General features: G+C 51.3%; 1 protein-coding gene and 1 non-coding gene across 3 annotated transcripts; one reads left to right on the top strand and one right to left on the bottom strand.

Moving 5' to 3' along the window:
* Window positions 1–125: 125 nt before the first annotated feature.
* On the bottom strand, window positions 126–7,551 carry DGCR6L (DiGeorge syndrome critical region gene 6 like). Of its 2 annotated transcripts, XM_066259822.1 has the most exons (5): window positions 7,380–7,547; window positions 7,141–7,301; window positions 2,143–2,243; window positions 1,193–1,333; window positions 126–673 (listed from the first exon to the last, which is right to left on the bottom strand). In XM_066259822.1, exons 1-5 carry the CDS (start codon window positions 7,487–7,489, stop codon window positions 590–592), a joined length of 597 nt encoding a protein of 198 aa, XP_066115919.1. In that variant the 5' UTR covers window positions 7,490–7,547; the 3' UTR covers window positions 126–589. The 2 variants fall into 2 exon arrangements, with proteins under 2 accessions (XP_066115919.1, XP_066115918.1); XM_066259821.1 differs by having other exon boundaries at window positions 7,141–7,551.
* Window positions 4,049–4,152, top strand: LOC136327940 (U6 spliceosomal RNA). Its single transcript, XR_010729993.1, has one exon. It is a non-coding gene; the product is annotated as a U6 spliceosomal RNA (small nuclear RNA).
* Window positions 7,552–14,875: the final 7,324 nt, after the last annotated feature.

Below are 14,875 nucleotides of genomic sequence, written 5' to 3'. Positions count from 1 at the left end.
GCCCTGTGACTGGGTGTGGGCATGCTCTGCTGGTTTCTCGGGAGGCTGTGTAGCTACCAGGTGAGGGCTCCAGCTGGGTCCTGGTCATTACTGGCACCACAGAGCTGTCACATAAACCACTGGCAGACCATACTGAGGCACCTTTATTTCTCTGGAGCACACAGGGTTTGGCCTGCCGAGCCTCTCCCACCGGGCGCTGTACCTACCAAGGGCGGGCCGAGACCAGAATAAGCACAAAGCCTGGGGCCTGGCAGAGGTGGAGATGTGCCTGGTAGAGCGAGCTGGTGCCAGGACTCTGGCCCCACCTCTGCCGGTTCTGGGGCAGAGAGCCAGTGTAGGCTGGGCACGCTCCCCCCTTACTGTACCACGCTAGCTTTGGACATAAAAACCCAAAGGTAGGTGGCAGATACAGCCAGGGTCCTCCTTGCCTTTCCTCAGAGCGGTGACCCTTCCTGCAGGCACCTGGGAAGGTGGTGACCAGGTGTCAGGAAGATGAGTTCCTTAGCTTTCTGCTACTTGTGGCAACAGTGGGACAGGGCTGTCTTCCTAGCCAGGATGGGCAGTCGGTACTGGCAGGGACTCCCTCTGGTCACAGGGCTACCTTTACCATTTGGCAGCCCCTTTGTTGAAGTTTCCGGATGAGTTCCAACAGGTTCATCTGTAGTGTCAGCTCCTAGAATGCAGAGGGGCCAATGTGAGGCCAGAATGACACCCAGTCCCCTTTTGCCCCAGCCAAGGCCCCAGGCAGAAGCCACCTTTTCCCAAGGGCCCAGAAGCAGCTATCATGGCCTAGGGTGTGCCAGGTGATGAGCCCATGGGGCTGACTCCAGTGAAGCTTGGCCCAGTCTGCCAGAGGCTGGGACCCTGCTGTACAGCGGGGCCTGCAGCTGCCCGGGCTTGGCACACACAAATGTATGCAGAGGAGGGGCGGATAAGGGTCCTGTGGGCACAGTGGAACTGGGGGAGGATGAGCAAAGCCCCTGCAGCCTGTCAGCTTGCCCTCCTGTGGGCAGAGGCAGTGGGACCAGCCTCAGTGCTGAGCACTGCCCAGAAATCCTTCCTGGAACTTAACTCCACCTCTAGCCCCTCTCCTCACACCGCCCCAGCAACCAGCCCTAAAACCCCAGATGGAACCTGGCCTTTGGGGATTAGCATCCCCTGGGCTGAGCCAGGGAAGGCCGAGGGCGCTGACCTGCGGGTTGGTGGTCACATAGAAGCCAGCAACCCCCGCCTTCTCCAGGGTGCTCTGCTGGTCTGCCACCTTCCGGTCCAGCTCCAGGATAATCTTCTGGTCCATTGCCCGCTGCTCCTCACGGATCCGGTGCTCCACTGCCTGCCACAGTGAGGGCAGCTCAGGGGCTCCACTCCACCCATGCCTCAGGTACAGGCTGGAGGCAGGTTACCTCCCACCCTCCCAGAAGCTCAGGGTTCAGACCATGAGGGGCACCCTTACTGCACCCAGGTCTTCCCTTTCTTGGCCACACCAGACCCTCCAGAGGGGCTTGGCTGCCCTTTCCCAACACTCTCCTCTCTGGGACCTCCTGTCAAGGTGTTGTCCCTTTGCTGTGTCAGGCACTGCCCAGCACGGACAGCTCAGGACCACTATGAGCTGGCTAGGTGCCGGTCCCATCTCTGCTTACAGTCAAGTTGACCACCGACTTGGGGCTGCCTGAGCCTCCAACTCAGGATCCCATTCCTGCATTCCCAGTCTTAGGGCTGCCTCAGGACCCCACATACTTCTGTGTGACCCCCACCAGCCATGGCTTCTTGGTTACATGCAAATTTCCTGGTTGTCCCTGAATAACCTGGAAGGAAGCAGGATAGGCCCCTGCTGACTGTCCCTGTCACCTCATCATGGCCCTTGTATCTCCAAGGCCATAGGCACAATGGCCCCTACTCAGCATCCAGTCTGCATGGGCCCAGTCAACCAGGAGCTGCAAAGGGGATCACACATTTTCCTCCTGGTCCTGGCATACCCCAACACCCCATGGTGAAAAGCCATGTGTAAGAACTCCCCAGGCCTCCAACAGCCCACCCCAGGCTGAGGCCCAGGGCAGCCAGTAGCTCCCAAGCCACCCTGAGCCCCTCCACCATGTCCCGTAAGCATAGCCCAGGTGGTGCCCACACTGCCTATACCCATACCTCCTGCTCACGCTGTTGAGCTGCTTGGAGCACGGGCAAGTTGTGGGGCCGGCAGGCTTGCTGGGCTTCCTGGTGCTTCTGCCGCAGCGCCTGCCTGAGCACTGGGAAGGGACAAGACCAGAGAGTCCATCAGGCAGCAGCAGCAGTGAGCTGGAGAGTGTCAGGGAACACCTCCCACCTCAATGCTGACCCTCCTCAGCACCAGGCTGAGGTCTGGGGCAGCCAGGCCAAAGCTGCAGATATGAGGTCCCAACTGATAACCCTGCCTGCCTGAAGGCCCGCACAAGAAGCTCGGTGGATTTCTGGGAGATACCAGCCATCCCTCAGGGCAGTGAGGCTCCAGGGACACAGGACACAGGACGGTGTGAGGCACTAGAGGAGGGTGAGGCAGGGTAGGCTGGTGTGGGGGTCGAGCCAGGGCTGTAGCCTGTACTCAAGACCAAGGGGGTGGCAGACTTTGGTTTGGTCTGGGGGCTTCTGGGCTCAGATGGCCACAGGCCATTGAGGTAAAGGCCTGGACAAGGAGGTTGAGGAGGGGTCACTGTGCCAGAGCAAGGTGTGGCCTCTGCCCAAGGGAGTGTGGCAGTGTTGCTCCTCACTTAGTACTGCCCTTCAGGGTGGGCAGAGCCACCCCACCCCACCCCACCCACAGCCCCCAGAGGGCATAGAGAGGGCACAGACCCTGGGAGGCCCCAGGCTGGGATAAGCTGGCCCTGTGCTGAGAGTCTGTTGCTCTGAGAGGGCCTCACCTTGGCCACCAGGCAAAGCTCCCCTGAGCCGCATTAAACTGTACCATTAATATAAGCATGTGCCCATTGCCAGCCACACTAAAACCTGCCCAAATGTTCTGAAGGACAAGTATCAGAGTCTAGAGAGTTATCAAAACCCTGGCTGGACAGCTCAGTTGGTTGGAGCATTCTCCCAAAGTGCAGAGGTTGCTGGTTTGATCCCTGGTCAGGGCACATACAGGAGCTGATGGATGTTTTTGTCTCTCCCTTTCTGCCTCCCCCACCTCTCTAAAATCAATGCAATAAACATTAAAAACAAAAACATCCCACTAAAAGGAACCAAGCCTCGGGCTCACTTCAGTAGCACACATAGTAAAATGGGAATGATACAGAGAAGATTAGCATGGAGTCTGATAGGACTTGATAGAGGAGAAAGGTACCATGGGATGGAAAGAAACTAATCCCAAACAGAATATACAACACTACACAGCCCAAATCCTACATCAGAAAGTTGTCAAGTGGCTACAGCTTCCCATAAAGTGGCGTCCCCGGCCATAAGGAAGAACAAGCCCAACACGCTATGCTAGGCAGAAACCTCACATTACAGCTCTTCTCAGGAGGGTCCGTGAAGTTCCCCTGCCAGTAGTTTGGCATCTGCTGTGCCTACAGCCTTCTCTCGTCTCCTGTTTCTTGGCATTCTGTGCACACCTTGACTGTGGCATTTATCACATTAAATGTGATAAATTTACACAAGTTTTAAAATAAGAGCCACCCTTGAGGCATAGGGACAAGAAAGACGCTCCCTAGTTAATCCTCCCACATGGAGGGAGGATTTGAGGAAATATATCAATTCAGGGAAATGTCATTTCCTTCACTTTGTTTAATAAACGTTGCTACAAATCTCAGGTTAACTCCCAGACTCCACTGCATGAGCAACCAGAGGTAAAAGCAGAGCTGCACTTGCCACTGGGGTGGAAGGGGCAAGGCCTTAGTCATGACCAAGGAAAGCGACCACAGCCAATCACTATCCACTAAATCAGAGGAAAGGAAAAGCAGAAAGCCATAGCGTGCTTGCCCACTGCCAGCAGCACCAAAAGCTGCCCAAGTGTTCTGAAGGACAAGCAGCAAAGGGCTGGAGAGTCATCAGAAACCTTCCACTAAAGAACCAAGCCCCGGGCATGCTTCAGCAGCACCTGTAACAAAATTAGAACAACACAGAGAAGATTAGCATGGCCCCTGCACTAAGATAACATGCAAATTTTGTGAAGCATTTCATATGTTTAATAAATAAGTGTGATGAGGTACACTTTATGAAAGAAAAAAAGGGGCACCAAAGCTCCATGGACAAATTCAGGTACTTTTTTTTTTTTTTTCTTTTCATTTTTCTGAAGCTGGAAACAGGGAGAGACAGTCAGACAGACTCCCGCATGCGCCCGACCGGGATCCACCCGGCACGCCTACCAGGGGCGACGCTCTGCCCACCAGGGGGCGATGCTCTGCCCATCCTGGGCGTGGCCATGTTGCGACCAGAGCCACTCTAGCGCCTGAGGCAGAGGCCACGGAGCCATCCCCAGCGCCCGGGCCATCTTTGCTCCAATGGAGCCTTGGCTGCGGGAGGGGAAGAGAGAGACAAGAGAGGAAAGCTCGGTGGAGGGGTGGAGAAGCAAATGGGCTTCTCCTGTGTGCCCTGGCCAGGAATCGAACCCGGGTCCTCCGCACGCTAGGCCGACACTCTACCTCTGAGCCAATCAGGCACTTTTAAAAAAAAAAATTATTATTCTGAGTGCTTTATTTGCTCCCCAAACTACTAACCTCTGTGGAAACAAAGATTACCAAAACAAGAGCAAGCGCTACTTACTGACAGCAAGAGTGAGCCAACCCCACTGCCAGCCTTTTGCAGAGACTCAATTAAAAGCAGGAGGCGTGGAAAAGGGGAAGGTCTGAGCCCTGGCTGGGTAGCTCAGTTTGTTAGATAAGCCGTCCAGATATGCCAAGGTTGCAGGTTCGATCCCCAGTCAGGGCACATCACATACAAGAACCAACCAATGAATGCATAAATAAGTGGAACAACAAATTAATGTTTCTCTCTTTCTTGCCCCTTTCTCTTGTGCTCTATAAAAAAATAATAAGTAAATAAAAAAAAAAAAAAGGAAAGAAACAAAGGGGAAGGTCCGCCCCAATGGGAGGTTGGTTGGTGAAACTGGAGGCAGGATGACCAGAAGAGAGAGAGGAAGAGACAGGGAATTAGAAAAGATGAGCCTGAAAAACTTCTTCTTCCAGAAAACAAGGGAGTATTCAAAGAATGATGGGGACACAACAAGACATAGGAGCCAAATGAAGTTCTCCCACTGGCTAAATGTGGCACAATCTGAGCACTAAATAGAATAATGAGCTATATATTTTGGATTTGTGAGTGTATGCATCTTATAACTCGATATAAATGTTAAAAAAAAAAAAACCCAAAAACCAACCACCCAAGCAGGGAAGAATATGGATTCTACACAGACCCTTCTGAAACACTGAAGAGAACACTTCCCAACTCATCCTATGAAGCCAGCATCACCCTGATACCCAAACCAGACAAAGACTTCATGAGAAAACTTCAGAGCGATGTCCCTCATGAACACAGAAGCAAAAATTCTTGAGATTTTAGCAAATCAAATCCAACATATACAAAAAATAATAATACATCATGATCAAGTAGGATTTATTTCAGGAATAATTTTCCCATGAATTAAAAATAAAAAAATCAGTGTAATTCACCATAGTAACCAAAAAGCTACTGATCATCTCAATAGATGCAAAGAAGGATTTGACAAAAACATCATCCATTTCTGATAAAAACACACTAATCCTGGGGCAGACGTGTACCGCCTATCCCCATAGGGAAGAGACCTTGTATCACTAAAGGAATTTTTGCTACAAACACTGAACCTATGTATCATCAGGCTCTACCTGCTGCCCATTTTATAGAAAACACGAGGATGGAGAAACAAGTTAAATGACAGCACAAAGAAGCAATCTGACAGATCCAGAGTGGGGACATTCTATTTGTACAATGCCTTGGGGTCTTCAAAAACATCAATGCCATAATAAATATTGGGGATCGTCCCAGAAGCTGAGACCAAAGTAACCAATGCAATGCATGAAACTACACTCAATCCTTATAAAGCCACAGGCAACTTGAGACAAGTTAGGCAATGTGACCATGGACTGAAGATCAGAAGACACCCTTGAATGATTTTCTCAGGAGGCTGACCACTGTGGTTATATAGGAGAGTGTTATTGTTCTAGAGCACTGGTTCTCAATCCTGGGCTAAAGTTGACCCCCAAGATGTCTGAAGACATTTTTGGTTGCTATGACTGGGAGAAGGAGCCCCTGCCATCTCACGGATAGAAGCCAGGGCTGCTTCTAAACATCCTGCTATGCACAGGACATTGTCGTACCATTAGTATTTGTTCAGCCGCAAATATGAACAGTGCTGTGATTGAAAACCACAGTCTAGGGGAATGCTGAAGACTCATGGTGAAGCCCTATGCATGTTGCAGAGATTTAGGGTTATAAAGAACTTTGGCAAAATATTAATTATTGAATCTGGTTAGAAGCATATGGACATTCATTAGACTATTCTTCCAGTGTTTCTAAATATTTTAACTTTTTTAATAAATAAGGGGAACAATAAAATAAAAAAAGTGGGAAATCTGATGGGACAGCATAGCTTTCAGGAAGGGCTCGTGGGCCCCTGGAAGGGGCCAAGATTCAACAAGGCTTTGGCCCAGTGTGTGGCTCAAATGGGTAAGTTTCTGGATCCCAGAGGATGCTACAGGGGCAGTGCATGGGAATTCGATGCACAGTTGGTGTGGGGCTCTGCACCAACCAAGAGGGCACTGTCCATAAAGAGCGGTGCAGAACTGTCAATACTTTGGGGCATCATTGGAGATGGTCAACCGCGATACAGACCGCCACCACCAGGAACTGCCCTGGGTCTTGGGCCTTCCTGCCTAGAGGGGGATGGGAGCGCGGGGGAGCCCGAGCAGAAATTTTTGGGGTGTTATGCTAAAAGGGAACCGTTGCAACTGACAAAAATAAAAATTGGATTGACCCGTTTGTTACCAAAAAAAAGCGCTAACAAAGCTCCGCGCCCTTGATCTGGCCAATTTTAGGAACTTCTTCTGAACGACATCTAGGGAAGAGCTCAGCCCGCAGAGACCGATAGCTCCCCGGGCAGGCTGACCTCCCGGTGGAGGTTGTCCCGCCACCCCCGCGCACCTCGGTGTTCGTTCTGCAGCCGCAGGCGCTGGTTGTAGAGGCTCTTCTCGGTGAGGTGCTGGATCTCCAGCAGCCCCTGCACGATCTCGAATACGGTACCGTCGAGGAGCGCCAAGGCCAGGTCGCTGAGCGTGGTGTAGGACAGGCGCTGCTGGAAAGAGCTGTGGGTACAGAAAGGGGCAGAGTGAGAGCAGTCAGGACCCGGAGCTCCCTCAGCCGCCCGCTCCCTGGCCGCGCACCTGGGAAGCTCCTTGACCAGGCTCTGCAGCGCCGACAGCAGCTGATAGTGCCGCTCCTGCTGCCGAGCCCCGTCCAGCGCCTCCTCGAAGGAACCCCCATAGCGATCCATGACTTCCGCCCTAGCAGCAGCGGACCAGAACGACGGTCCCCACTGCTACGTCATCCCGAGCGCGGTGCGTCCCGCCCCCTTTTACGACAGTTCTGAGCACGGCGCGGCTAGCTCTCTGCGTCAGCCAGACTGAGGCTCGCTCCTCCCCTTCACGGAGGCTCCTAGTTGGGTCTCGCTTTGTCCCCGCCCCTTACCTGCCGTTTCGCCCTCGCGACTTTAGAGGCGGAACTCCACAGCCTCGATCGCGAGGTTTGGAAGAAGCCCTTTGTTGGCGCTGAAGCGGTCTCTGCTCCCATTCTCGTCTCATTGCCGCCTATGGATCCTATCTCTCAGGCGGCGCCGTGAAGGGGCTTGTCCTGCGCATGCGTATGCTGGAGAGTTGAGGATCCTGCTGCTCCAACCTGGTGGCTTCCCGCCAAAATTGAGTCACTGAGCCCTCCGAGCTCCACCTATTAAAGCAGCGTGCCTTGGAGCCGATTTTGTTACCTTTGGGGCTCAGTCTCCTTGTCTTCCACTCATGGGACGCTTGTCCTGGCCTTTTGTCAAGTTAGGCACGCCCACCCCACCGCCCCCGCCCGGTCTGGGAGCTCTGGGCAAGACCTAAGTGCTGGAGGCAGTGCCTGGCATCAGGCTGGCATCCCTGCCCCTCATCCACCTTCACCCAGCATCGTCAGCATGGAGAAGAAAACAGTCCAATACCTCATTTCAACTATGAGAACACATTGCCAGGAGTCCCCAATTACAGTTCTTATGAACTATAAAAGTCTACCCAAAAAGTCCGGACTACTGAATATTCTAATGTGCTCATGGGGGCAGAAGGTAGGGGATTCCCGCCTTGGACATCTAGCGTTGTTATTGGAAAGGGATCTGGAGGGGGCACGGTCTGGAATGTGTAGTTTCTTGACTTCATGCAGGAAAGAATTCAGGACAGTCCAAGTGTTTTGAGAGTATGTTTATTACAGCCTGGGAGAGTGCCCTGACCAGGCGGTGGCGCAGTGGATAGAGCGTCGGACTGGGATATGGAGGACCCAAATTCGAGACCCCCAGGTCGCCAGCTTGAGCGGGAGCTCATCTGGCTTGAGCAAAAAAGCTCACCAGAATGGACCCAAGGTTGCTGGCTCGAGCAAGGGGTTACTCAGTCTGCTGAAGGCCCGTGGTCAAGGCACATATGAGAAAGCAATCAATGAACAACCAAAGAACTGCAACGAAAAACTGATGATTGATGCTTCTCATCTCTCTCCGTTCCTGTCTGTCTGTTCCTGTCTATCCCTCTCTCTGTCTCTCTCTATCCCTGTAAAAAAAAAAAAAAAAAAAAAAGGCTTGGGACAGTGAAACAAGGAAGGGCTTAAGATCACAGTGACAGGAGTGAGCCTAGGCTGGGCTGCCTAGACTCGCTGGTCACAGTGATAGAAGGCAGGCAGGGCTGCTTTTGGTTCACTAAAACGTTAGGCAGGAGGATGGCCCTCAGAGCTTACAGTAAAATTACACACACCTGAGAAAAGGGGATCACAGTGCACACTGGTGTCCTTTGTTCTTGAACTCACTTTCTGATTCCCTGGGGGTGCTGCTGAGGTGTGGGCCTCCCTTGCCAGTCCCTCAGAACAGAGCTGAAGCTGATAAAACCCTTAGCTGCCATCTATAATGGATTACTCAGCAATGGGGTATCCCACAAGTCATGTTTTGGTTCTGGCCCTTTTGTTTCTGTGTTACCGTTTTCGTTGTGTGGAATGAGGATCTCATGGAGCTGCCACCTTGGGTCACTGTTCTTTCCATTGTGTAAGTGATAAACGGAATCCAACTCAGCTTGTTTTACATTTACTGGGCAGTTCAATCCAGCCTTGGCCTTGGCATATGTAGGTGTGCTTAACAAATGGGCCAGCAGAGTTAGAGTGCCTTTTATTTTATTAATTTTTTTAAAATTTATTCATTTCAGAGAGAAGTGGGAGAGAGAAGGGGGAGAGGAGCAGGAAGCATCAACTCCCATATGTGCCTTGACCAGGCAAGCCCAGGTTTTCAAACCAGCGACCTCAGGGCCACCACCTGAACAATTTTTTCCTGGCAGATAGTCTCCCGGGCTCTGTCGCTGATCTCAGGCTGGATCAGATCTCACTCCCACCCTAGCGGAGAAAGCTACATAAAGTGGCTGCTAGGTGGCGCGCACAGCACCGCAGCGCAGCTGCACTGACACGTGTCTGGGTCCCCCGGAGGGCGAGATCGCACTGCTGCGCCCTGTGGGCCTTGCTTGGTCGTGGGCTATCCTCAAAATGAGACCATAGGAAGGAAGACAAGGAGGCCGGGCGAAGTCCCCCGCGGGCCTCCGTTTAACGGCTATGTTGCTTGGGCATATAGCTCCGGAGAGGGGACTTGGAAATAAATGGAGAAGTTCCGACCACTAGGTACCACACAGACCCGTACTCGGGATGGGCTCTCCACACGATTTACCCATCCAGCCCGATCTAGTTCCCACCTCCAGAGCGGGACTCGGAAAAATTGGTGAGAGTCCAGTACTCGGGAGACGCCCTGCCCGATCATCCCGCGGGCAGGAGCAGGTATTGTCTCTGGAGTGGAACTTGGAAAAACTCAGAGGCGCCTCCGACAATCCGACCAAGTACAGGACGGCGTCCAGGCACGAGAATCCCCTTGGGTTCCCGCGTGGCTGCCCCAGTCGGTCCCGCGCGGGAACTGGCAAGGCTGGTCGACCCGTCTCGGCAGCACCATAACCTAGCCCAGGAGAGCGGCAGAGGAAATCCCCTCATTCCCCTGCACGTTTAATCTCGGCGAATAGATGAAGCTCCGACATCCTGGCACGACCAGGATGATCCCGCTAGTGCCGCTGGCCTCTTGGAAGTCTATCTCGGGCACTGGGAACACATCCCATCCATTGCAGACTTCGCTCGAGTTCCGGAGGGAAGACACTATATAAAATCGGCCGCCAGATGGCGCCAGACAACGGGCACGAAGTCAGCGGGACGGATCCAATCGCGGCGGGCGAGGGCGCACTGCGGACCACCGGGACAGATCTTGCTTCAGCCCACCTAGGATCGCGTCCCAGCCCATCGGGGATTGCGTCTCTCGTCCCGGGGAGGGTGGCATGGGGCGTTCGCCTTGAAGTTCGTGCCCGGCAGGGCGCAACCCCGACAGCAGAAAGGAAACTTGAAAATGTTTTTAGGCAGCTGCCGGGAAAGGGACACACTCCCCCGAAACGGGATTCCCAGGCCGGCGCTGGCCTTTTCTGGACTCTGGACAGGACTTGGAATTCCCCGAGACGCCGCCAGACCAGGCGTTTGATCCGGGCTTCCCAGAACTGTTCTCCTGCTCCAGGGTGGATTTCAACCTCAGCTCACACACCATCTTCCCCAGGAAGGCTTCTCCTAGTTCGCATGGTTGACATTCTGTCCCCCACCCATATAAAACGTCACTCTTGTCCTTGCACTCTTGTATTTTCTGCTCTTAGGTTCCAATGGTGTGTCTCATGGAATGAATGGCAACCCCACTAGGTCAAGTGCGGTGTCCTTTAAATATTTTGGATCCCTATGTTTACATGCATGCAGAAACTTATTCTGTGGGTCCTGTGGAATTTCCTAAGTCTGGGCAGGAGGCTGGGAACCTGGGAACTGCTTTCACAGCCAGGGGCGGCCAAGGAGGAAAACTCTGGCCTGATCAAGTTATTGAAGAATTTTGAAGGTTCTTTATACATTCCAAATACTGGCTGAGTGGGGGGTCACAAGTATTTTCTCCTGGTCTGTCACAGAAACTAGTTTTTATGTTTTGATGACTCCAATGTATCAATTTCCTTTATGGATCACCCTTTTGATGTCAAATCTTAAATTCAGTTCCCTAGCCCTAGATTCCAAGCTTTTGTCTCAGAAATCGCTCCTCCTGTTGGATTGCTTTTGCAATTTTGTCAAAAATCAGTTGGGCATATTTGGGTTTTTATTCCATTTCATTGATCTCTGCCAATATCATATGTTCTTTATTAGTCATATAATTTGTCAAAATAGGTACAACTTGATTCTTGTTTTTCAAAATTGCTTGAGCTAGTCTAGTTCCTTTGTCCAACCACAAAGTTTTTAAATTTTAAAGATAAATATACATACTGTTTTTAACACTAAGGAAAAACCCTACAACTTGCTTTTGTCATTTAACAGCTCATCATCAACATTTACCGGTTCAAAAAGACATCCAAATTCAGTGTTGCATTGTAAGGGTATCCTGGAATTTAATATTAGCCCTTCTTTTTTTTTTTTTTAAACACAGAGGGATTTTTTTTTACTTTATTTATTCATTTTAGAGAGGAGAGAGAGAAAAAGAGAGAGAGAGAGAGAGAAAGGAGGAACAGGAAGCATCAACTCCTATATGTGCCTTGACCAGGCAAGCCCAGGGTTTCAAACCAGCAACCTCAGCATTCCAGGTAGATGCTTTATCCACTGCACCACCACAGGTCAGGCAATACTAGCCCTTTTTAATGAATGGTTATTGTTCTCCCTCCCTCCAATTTTGTTAGTATTGTAAGTAATGCTGAAACTAGTATTATCAAACAAGCATTTGCACAAACGTTCCCACAACGTTTTATAACCTTGCTGTTTTATAACCTTGCATCTCTTTCATTTTAACTTTCTGTGGTCCTTTATCAGGACCAGTCATTTCCTTTATGGCTTCTTGACTTACGTCTTAGCTTTAGAAAGACCTCTACTCTGAAATTCCAGAATAAAAATAATTCATCCATGTCTTCTAAGAGTACTTTCATGGTTTCGTAGGCAATACAGGCCAGCTGAGCCCTGGCTTACTTTTCTAAGTCGGCCCAGCAATGTGGGAACCGCCCCTGCTGGGAAACACGAACAGGGCACTCGCGCTTGCCGGTGTCTTCGGGAAATTTCCCCCATTCGCTCAGAACCAGTCCAATAAGCCTGGAGGTGGCGTGGGGGTTCTGTCCCCTTCCCGGAAGCCGTCCCTGATGGGGAACGGTGGTTCCAGCGATCTCAGAAATGTTTGAAGTCCCCTCCTTCCGCCTTTTCGTTGCCAGAGTCGCGCTGTGTTGGGCAGTGAGGTCGGGAGTTTGGAGGAGGGCGCCCCGAAGTCACATCCACCACCTCACCGCCAGCCCCGGCCCAATTGACGTAACCCGAGGTGGGCCGGGACGAGATGGTACATCTGGGTGGCCAGCGTTGGGCCCTCGCCGGCCCGCTATCCTGATCTGTCCCGCTGACATTCGCGCGGGTTGTCTGGCGCCACCTGGGGGATGCTGGTATAGTGTTCCCCGAAGCTCCCGGGAAATCTTCAAGGGGTGGGACTGGCTGGGTGCACGAGACCCGCAGAACTATAAGGATTGCAACAACCACTCGCGAAGTCTAGGCATGCAGTAACACGACCGCTGCCGCTCCCCCAGAGGGAGTGGTGTACTGCCTTTTCAGGTCGACCAGCACGTGCTCCTCCGCTCAAGGGCACCAATGCGGCCTTCGTGGAGGAATGGGAGAAAATGCCCTGTGCCCACACGCCATTCTGCCAGTGTCTCGGTCGATGGAGCTTCTCATTTTTTTCTGAGTTCCTCTCCGTAGGTAGGGCTTCTCCAAGCTGTGCGAGGAGGGCGCCATTGGTCCCGTCGCTGTCCCGTGTGGGACCCTTTCGTAGGAACATTTTTCCGCCAAATATTTCCAAGTTCCCTTATTCAGAGCTGGGGACCATACCGGGATGGCTGAGAGAAAAGTCACAGATAAAGTCTCCTGGGCCTCCCCGCCTAACTTACGCATGGAGACCGTGACGACCAAGGCCACAAGGCGCTGGGCAGTGCGTCCTCGCAGGCGCGGGGACCCAGGTCAGTTTCGGTGGCATCCCCATCGGTGATGCTGCCATATATGGATAGCTTTGTTTTCTTACTCTGGGCGAAGCGTTCAAGGGACAGGATCCAGTCCCGATGACGCAGGCAGAGTTTCGTGAGGAAGTTAACGAGGGCGTGTTCGTCCCAGTGGTGACCCGGCTCCTGCGCGGAGTGACGCCCCGGGACTTGTGGCTGACAGGCTCTGGCCTGTCTGTATTCACCTGCACATGCAGGTCCCCTCACCACCGACCCGTAATGTTGGCGTAAACCGCACAGGGCACCGCAGGCCTGGTCATTGGAGGCCACCCCCTGATTTTTTTTCTAAGTCTCCATTTGGAGCCAGGGGCTGGCATGGGCCGTCCTGTGCAGGACGGGAAGGGGGCCCCCAGACTGACGGCAGTCCTCCTGAGGTCTGGTCGTCGGAAGCATTTCTGGGGAATATTTCCAAGTCTCAGTCTGAAGACATATATGTTCTTTGAGATCTTTTCAACATCCTGGTCTTAAAAGAGGCTCCTGGAACATTCATTGCACAAGCCATTCTCATTCTCCATTGGTTTTTCTGGGCCTGTTTTAACAAGACAAGCCTATAAGGGACCTAATTTTAGCATATCCCTCATTTCAAAGTCAACGCTTTTGAACTTTTATCTACATCTACTCTCCAGATAAAAATATTACAGCAGGATGAGAACTCAATGCTCCCACTTTGTGCACAGACGTTGCTGTTCCAGCTGGCCCTGATTTGGTTCCCTGGCAAAGTAAATGTTTGTGTGTTTGTCTTTACTAATTTTTAAAAAATACTTTTTTAAAGCGGTTTTAAGTTTACAGAAAAATTGAATGCAAAGTACAGAGAGTCCCAATATATTACCAATCCTTCCTCCCCAGCCCCATCCCGTTTCCCTAGTTGTTAACACCTTGCATTAGTGTGGTCAATTTGTTAGAACTGATAAGGCAGTATTGATAGGTTATTATCTAAAGTCTCTAGTTTATATTAGGGTTCCTTGTATGTGTTATACATACCATAAGTTTTGAAAAATGTGTAATGTGAGGTTTCCACCACTATAGGATTATACAGTAGAGTTTCACAGCTCTACAAATCCCTCATGCTTTGTGCTACACCACAAAAACAAAATGAAGGATAAAAACCACAAAATCATAGCAGTAGAGGTAGAAAAAGCATTTGGTAAAATTCAGCACCATTTGGCCTGACCTGTGGTGGCGCAGTGGATAAAGCGTCGACCTGGAAATGCTGAGGTCGCCGGTTCAAAACCCTGGGCTTGCCTGGTCAAGGCACATATGGGAGTTGATGCTTCCAGCTCCTCCCCCCTTCTCTCTCTCTCTGTCTCTCCCTCTCCTCTCTAAAATGAATAAATAAAAATAAAAATAAATTAAAAAAAATTCAGCACCATTTATGTTAAAAACTCTTAGCAAAGTAGGATTAGAGGGAACATACGTCAGCATAATAGAGGCCATATATGACAAACCCACAGCTGACATCATACTCAATAGGCAAAAAGTACAAAAAGTACAAGCATTTTCCTTGAGATCAGGAACAAGACAGGGATGTCCGCTAC

Source organism: Saccopteryx bilineata, chromosome 2 (assembly GCF_036850765.1).
Source record: "Saccopteryx bilineata isolate mSacBil1 chromosome 2, mSacBil1_pri_phased_curated, whole genome shotgun sequence".
Classification (NCBI taxonomy): Eukaryota; Metazoa; Chordata; class Mammalia; order Chiroptera; family Emballonuridae; genus Saccopteryx; species Saccopteryx bilineata.
The sequence above is the reverse complement of the archived record's forward strand: the minus strand, read 5'-3'. Positions and strand labels throughout refer to the sequence as shown.

Bases quoted from the DNA above. Each gene is read 5' to 3' on its own strand.
- DGCR6L (XM_066259821.1), bottom strand. From the start codon at position 7,489: ATGGATCGCTATGGGGGTTCCTTCGAGGAGGCGCTGGACGGGGCTCGG. The intron at 1,334-2,142 runs GTATGGGTATAG...TCACTGTGGCAG, and splicing joins CTCAACAGCGTGAGCAGGAG to GCAGTGGAGCACCGGATCCG. The intron at 674-1,192 runs GTCAGCGCCCTC...TCTGCATTCTAG, and splicing joins ATGTGACCACCAACCCGCAG to GAGCTGACACTACAGATGAA.